Here is a 7,723-nt window from a genome sequence, read left to right as displayed (position 1 = left end):
AGCAATGATGTTTCTAGACTACGCCAATTTGGAAGTTCAAAGCTCCATGAATAACTTGAGATCATAAAACCCGCTATAATAATTATTCTCCATGTCATAACCAAACACTAGTGAACATAACAAATGTCCACTTTCCAAAATATTAGGTAGTTATTTGAAATGTTTTAAAAAGTACAGAACAATTTGGAATCACTTCATATAAAATAGTATAAGCTTGATATAAGTCCAATTTTGCGAATCATTGTTGGGTTTAGTCCAATCTGTTAGCCTCACTGGTTATCCACATCACCTAATTTTTATTAGGCTAAATTGAATATTTGGCCCGTGATGATATGGTAGTCAGAAAATAGCTCCCATAGTAAAAAACTAAAAAATAAAAAATAAAAAAAATTAGGATTAAAATCTTTGTGGAGAAGTCCATTAGAAATTACGCCCAAAACTAAAATTTATGTTAACTCTCAGTTATTAATGCACGTGAGTCTTACGTGTGAGGTTAATTTGTCATTATATATCACCCCTATGTCGTGGAAGGGGTTCTTTCCTGCTTCTTTCTTGCAAATTTTGATTAAATATGAGCAAAGAACAGCTTCATCATTGCCTTCTCTTCGTTCCCTTCCAAATCGAAATTCAAAAATCTAATGTATTACTAAATGCCCCTTAATTGTTTGCCCTAATCCTCTATATATTCGTACTTTTCAGTCTCTACAATCACCAGAAGGATAAAGCCCAGATTTCAATGAGGGTTCTGTTAAAACATGAACATGATGCATTTTCAACAACAATAAAATTTCATGAGTTTACAAAATTAACCTCATACATGAGGCTTCCTTGCATGATATTAACGGAACTTTCAATTTTGGATGTAATTCCTAACGGCTAATGGACTTCACCAAAAGTTTGTGGGTAATAGGTAGATTTTATTTTATTTATTTTCATATTACCTCTCTCATAAGTAAAATGTATTTTATCAACCTATGGTGTATGTATCTGTTAACCCTAAAATTGAAAACATCATCGATGACAATCTCATTCCAATTCCATATCTCATCCAAACTAGTATACTAGACCAAGAACTTCGAGTTTCGAAAGTAATCTAGATTAATCACATGAGATGAAATGATTGAGATATCAATCATTTTGTGCTGTGTTCTTCCACTTCTAAGGAAGTGAATCCTATGAACAGAGTGATTTGTCGTGCGGGTCAAGTTTAGGTTGGATCATATTACCCATCCATTTTAATGAGTGTTTATACTACACGACCTGTTAAGATATCGAGTAGGGGTGGGCACGGGACAGGCCGGACCCAATTTTGAAGGAACCAAACTGGACCTGTTTTAAAATGTAACAAGGCGTGGAAGGCCAGATATAAGCTTCAAGAACTTAGGAACCGAACCTAACCCAACTCATTTGGTTCGAGATAGGTCCACAGATCCAATCACTTTTTTTTTTTTTTTTTTTTTTTGGTTAGAACAAATTACTAGAAACCAAATTTGAAACTCAAAACATTAGATTACAGGGTGGCTGGCAAATTCAAAATTCATAGTCATACACCAGAAATCTCAACCAATATCCCACGTCTACATCATATAATAATAGGAATCAAGAACTATTAATTTTATCACAATCAGTGCCATTTTAGGGTTAAAAACTTGAGTTAAAAACCACAACGAAATTAATTTAAGCACAAGCAGTTTGAAAGTACAACCACAAAGAATTTTTTGAGTTAAAAACTTCAAATTTCACCATGTCTGCAAATTTACACAATACATAAAATAAAATAAAAAAATCTTCAAGCTAACCTGATCCTTTGGATGTTCAGCATGTCTGCAAATTTACACAATACACAAATTACCAATTCAAACATTAAGAAATGCTCAATTGAATGCCCAATTCAAACATTTATGAAATACCCAATAAGGTCAGAGATTGCAGAAAACCCTCAATTCCTAAATCTAGAAAATTAATCAGAGAGAATAGGAAATTGCAGATAACCGTAAATCGCTAAACCCAGAAAATTAACCATAGTTAACAATTAAGGATTCAGAAATTATGTTACCTGAAATATTGTCCGCTTTGGGCTTACCATTCCCTCACGGTTTTGTTTTTGGGAACTCACGAGCAACTTCCCAGTGGGTCACCCATCATGGGATTGCTCTAGCCCTCTTCTCGCTTAACTTCGAAGTTCCTACGGAACCCGAAGCAAGTGAGCTCTCAAAAGCCTCGCGCTAGGTAAGGATGAGAATATACATTTAAGGATCACTCCTCTGGGCGATGTGGGATGTCACACGTGTGACAATTGACTTTTTTATTTTATTGTTTATTTTTCTGTTTGATAATATATTATTTATTATTTATTTTTAATTATACTTGCTAGTTATTATTATTTTTATTAAAATATTTTAAAAATTAATAAATTTACTAACCACCCATGCATAATCCCACTAGGTGGGTGCTTTTTATTGTCTTTCCAAATGATGTAATTTTACTATTTTGTACTCTATTAATTAATTTTTTTTTTTACTTTTGAAATTCTAATAGGAGAAGGGCAATTTTTGAGATTATAAAAGGTTCGTCCTTGTGCGGCTCATCCTTTTTTATAACTAGCACATGCCCATATTCAAAGTGTGTGAACATTTTTGCCATTTGTTTTCAAAATGGAAGGAGAGAGGAAGAGACTAAGAGAGAATGTGAGAGTAGGGAGAGAGGTTTATTTATTATTTATTATTTATTTAATTAAATATATTAAAATCACATGTAGGTAAGGATTTAATAAAAAATAGCAAAATTTTGGTTGTGTGAAACTACATTACTATCCATATTATTTATTTATGATCAGATTTGACTAGAGAATATTTTATAGGATTTTAGTTGACAATGAGAGTTCTATTAATTTGTGGAAAAAGGAAGAAAAATAAAAGAAATAAATATTGTTTGTTTTTTTGGACAAAGGGTAAATTCATTACCACAACAACATAATTAGTTGTATACGATTACGGTCTTAAGAACGACTCAGTGAGAGACAAAGACTGTGTGTGTTTGGGGGGGGGGGGGGGGGGGGAGGGGGGGAGGGGGGGGGGGAGATTATATGTATATGATTACGGTCTTAAAAATTCAATCAAGAAAGAAATATTGTTTGTGTGTTCACTTGTTAGTTGTACGCTATTAAAACTTGTCACCTTATGTTTCAGACACACAATAATTTGTGCGTACGTATGCTATCTCACTTGTCAATGAGTGCAAACTATTGATAAGATTATTCATACATAAAAAGTGGGATTGCACAAAAACAGAACTTCATGAAAGAAAACGGTCATAGTATTATTATTTAACATCACATTAGTCCATAATATATACAATCGGTTGTATATACAACGAAATTATTCTGATGTTTATACTAGAACAGAAAAACAGCTACAATTAATAATTATATATGTATACAACCGGTTATATTGATTGTATACAACTACAACGAAGAATTGCTCTGTTGTCTACACTGGAAATTCAGAAAAACGGCTACAATAAATAATTGTTCATGCATGATTCAAAGTTTCAATGCCAAATCCAAATTATCAGATTTGGCGTTACCACTAGCATCCAACCCAAAATTAATTGACGGAATAAGGCGCTCCAACTGACTGAGGAACGGCCTGGTACAGTCACTATAGTTCTCCTCCCCCACCACATGTGCCATTTGATTACCATATGGCTTCATCATGTGATGTGATGCAGCAGCTCCTGAGTTAACATTAGGGTTTCTTGGCAACGAATAATGAGGAGCTTGTGGTTGTTGTGCACATGGAAGTTGATCATGAGGTTGTGGCGGCGGCAGCGGCGGGGTTGCAAAACCAATTTGGTTATTAGCACCATGAAAAAGGCTTCTTTGATGAAAAGGGTTGGTCAATGGAAATATAGGAGCGGGTCGGGTCGGATCGTTGGACGAGATGAAGGCGTTGATGTTGTTTGGAAGATTATTAAGTTGCCTTAATCTCGCGGTGGTGCGGTCACCATCGCCCATGTGAGAATCGATGTGGGATATGAGAGCTTGGGTGCTCATAAACACACGGTCACATAGTCTGCATGCAATTTGTGTTAGATCAGTTGCCCTAGGTGGTGCAGGGTCTGACGAACCAAGCATGTTTCCTTGCCTCAAGTTCCAGTTGTAGCGAGACATGGTTGAACTTTGAAAGAGAAGAAAATGGATTAGGGTTTCAGGGTTTCTTTCCTTTTGGGAGCCCTGGGATTCTAGGAAGGGTTGGTGCACATACTTGGGGTATGAAGGAATTTATATGCAATTTTTATCCATTCCAGAATGGCATGTAACTTGTCGTTGCATGCAAATTAATTACATTTTCCATGAAAGGTTTTGTTGTCTATACAGAAATTTAATGCATTCTACAAAAAAGCTTTGACTCAATGATGCTCTTGAATTTGTTACCAAAAGATCACCTGAGTATTTGGGTGACAATGGAAGGTTTATGAATAAGAAAAAATGAAAATTTAGAAAATATATAGTGTGTTCATTGAAAAATCTATGGGATAGCCAAAAGAGTTTTTCTGTTAGACATTTTCTCGAGATAAAAAGAGAGAACAATAATAGAAATTAGTAATTTCGAAACTGTTTCAAAAAATTTGAGAACACTATCAATACAGAAAAATTGATTAACTCAAATCCATTTTTCTGTCATTTCATTATGAAATTTAACATTTTTTTGGTAGTTTATAAAAGAATTTCAATGGCCTTCCATATCCTCTGCCGCTGAATATCCAAATAAAAAATTTTAAAGAAAGAAAATCAATTGGTACATGATATTTGTCTGTATTTTTTTTATATTTTTTTTTGTCAGACGAAAGATTATGGTATTTGTCTTATGCTCTGCTCCTCTCTAGTCTCTAGCTTCCAAACTGTTAGATAGTATCTGCTTATCTGGTCGTAGGATTTCATTCCATTTATGAAATCAAAGACTGATTTTTAGTAATACAGATAATTATTAGCACACGCCTAAAGCAATATGATAAATTCGAATTAATGATGCGAGTTGTGTTTATCTCGTGTGGGCGAGGAAGGCATGGCACTTAATGATTCAAAATGGATAATTCAGTAAACCATTAATTTCTTCAACTAAGAAAGGTATCTCTTTAATGGAAATGTAACCACTTTCATCATTTGAGCGGCTATGTAAGGAAAAGGTACAAGTCAACTAAACTCTGATACTGGCAAAATGTACTGTTTTTTATTTTTTTTAGAGGGGATCAATTAGAAGATTCGTCACATCAGTTCATCTTTTCAAAGATCATAAAGACTCACATATGCATTTCAGTCTTCCCTTGATCACCATCGTGCAATTCACCAACACCAGGAATCTAACTCAAGACGTGTCATGTGGAATACGGATTTGAAATTCATTTCTAACCACTAGATCACACTGTGGTGGCAAAATGTACTGATTGACACTAGTAAGTTAACAGCATGTTAACTACTTTTTTGAGCTCACTCTACAATGTCATTCATAATTTGAATCGTTCATCAAATCATTCGAACAAATTAATTAGCCAAAACGAAAAATAGTTTTACCGTGTGAATGTTTTTTTATTTTATTTTATTTTTTTATTTTTTTGATCAAACCGTTTCAATGTTCTTAGATTGGAAAATTTTCATTTTTTATAGGGAACATTTTTGTTCGTCTGGTTTATAATTGTTCAATGTCTAAATGTTGTTTGCTTTAGCTATATTTTTGTAAAGATGATCTTCGAGTGATGATATTTTTTGACGAAACGATAGCTTTTTTATTTTAATATAAAAAAACAATACAAACTTCAAAGAGCACGCTGCGGATGAAATATGCTAGGTGGTTTCAAACAATAGGGACTTCAATGGACTGTTTCTCTGGAGCCCAATATCAGATCAGCCAAGCGTCGAGCCATCCCGTACTGCGCTGCGCTGAGTCTGATGCACTACCTTCTATTTCCCGTGTGTGGCTGCTTCCGCCAATTAAATGTGAAAAATGCATTTATGCATGAACATCTCAGGAAGATATTTATATGTCTCAACCTTCGGGGTTTGTCGATCCTGCTTGTCCACATTATGTATGCTATCTTCAGAAATCCTTGTATGGCCTCAAACAATTCTTCCGTGCCTGGTTTCACCGGATTAATTCTTTCTTGTTTCATTTCAAATTTCGGCGAAGTCAAGCTCATTCTTCCCTGTTTATTTTTTGCCGTGCCTCCTCTAATATTTATTTGTTACTATACGTTGATGACATTCTTATCACTGGCAGCTCTGATGCTTTTCTTATTGAGTTTGCTGCTCTTATTGCCCAACAGTTTGACATCAAAGATTCGGGTCTCCTAAGTTATTTCTTTGGCTTACAGGTTACATGTGACCCTACTGGTCTTCACAGCAATTAGATGAAGCAAAAATTTGACATGCTCACATGCAAGCCTGCTTCTATGCCACTTGTCGCCAAATTTCCTTCACATTTTATGTGTCTCACCTGGCTTTTCCTACTCCATATCACGAGTTGGTTAGCTTCGTACAGTGTCTGATCACTCACTCTTACTAACTGTGACCTTTTTTTTTTGTCAATACTCTTCTTGTCCAAATTATGTGCTCACCTTGCAATAATCATATGATTGCTGCCAAACGGATTCTCTACTATGTCAAGGGTATTATGGAGGATTCTCTGCTATGTCAAGTGTACTATGGAATTTGGCATCACATTGACTCCTCAGCTTGCTTTCGTTACGTTATCTGCTTCCTCTGATAATAATGATTAGACCAGTTTTCTATAAACTCATTGTTCTACCATTGGCTATCATGTTTATCTTGGCTCTAACCTCAGTTTTTGGTGCTCCAAAAATCAGCCGACTATGTCTCACTCCATCGTTTGAATTCTAATATCGTGCTCTTGCTCATGCCTATGTCGAAACCACCTGGATTTGTTTTCTACTTCATGAAATTGGTATCCGCCTATATTTTCATGTCCTTCTACATTGACAATCTTAATGCCACTTACCTTGCTTTTAATCTTGTTTATTATGCTCACATGCCACATTGAACTTGATCATCACTTTGTTTGTGAAAAGTTGGCCTTTAGCAGCCACTTGTTTGTTATTTTCCTTCTACTGGTCCTACTAATCTCCTTACCAAAGTTCTTCATCAGCCACGTTAAACTAAGAGAAAATATTTCAGAATCATCTTTCTAATTATTGAGTATGTGTGTATATATATAATTTTCAATTGTACTTAGTGTAGGATTCTTATCCAAATAGGAATTGTAATATTTTGCACAAACCAATAGAGGGAGTCATAATTTTACAAGTATACACCCAAGGGAGTCAACACCACACAAACACGAAGTGGCTTACAAACAGTCCATCAATACCTGTCACATCAACTCAAATTGAATGAACCTGAATTGGTGTTGACACGTAGATTAGACTAGCCTTAATTGTGTTATTGTACACAGGTCGAGCAAAGGTGTCGGGATACGGAAATGTATTGTTTGTCCTCCTACTTACCATCTCTTTCTTTCCCTTTCTATTTTTTTAACCATTAATTTCATGTTTAGTTAATTTAATATTCCAGTCATCTCACTAACAACTCCAACCATCTTTAAAGCCCAATTTTGTGTACTTTTTTTGCCGCTTTTCCCGCCCCTTCTATCCATTTCCGGGAGGAGGGTCGCAGACTCGCGGGGGGTGGACGGGGGGAGGGTCGCACAAG

At 35.2% G+C, this 7,723-nt stretch overlaps 1 protein-coding gene across 1 annotated transcript; it reads right to left on the bottom strand.

Annotated features, from left to right (window-relative positions):
• Nucleotides 1-3,541: 3,541 nt before the first annotated feature.
• On the bottom strand, nt 3,542-4,171 carry LOC148690039 (uncharacterized). Its single transcript, XM_088687164.1, has one exon. It carries the CDS (start codon nt 4,169-4,171, stop codon nt 3,542-3,544), a length of 630 nt encoding a protein of 209 aa, XP_088543290.1.
• Nucleotides 4,172-7,723: the final 3,552 nt, after the last annotated feature.

Source organism: Pyrus communis, chromosome 16 (assembly GCF_041283825.1).
Source record: "Pyrus communis isolate YQ-2024b chromosome 16, ASM4128382v1, whole genome shotgun sequence".
Classification (NCBI taxonomy): Eukaryota; Viridiplantae; Streptophyta; class Magnoliopsida; order Rosales; family Rosaceae; genus Pyrus; species Pyrus communis.
Note: the sequence above shows the minus strand (reverse complement) of the source record. Positions and strands in the feature narration are given on the sequence as shown.

Coding starts and splice junctions, on each gene's coding strand:
- LOC148690039 (XM_088687164.1), bottom strand. CDS start 4,171: ATGTCTCGCTACAACTGGAACTTGAGGCAAGGAAACATGCTTGGTTCG.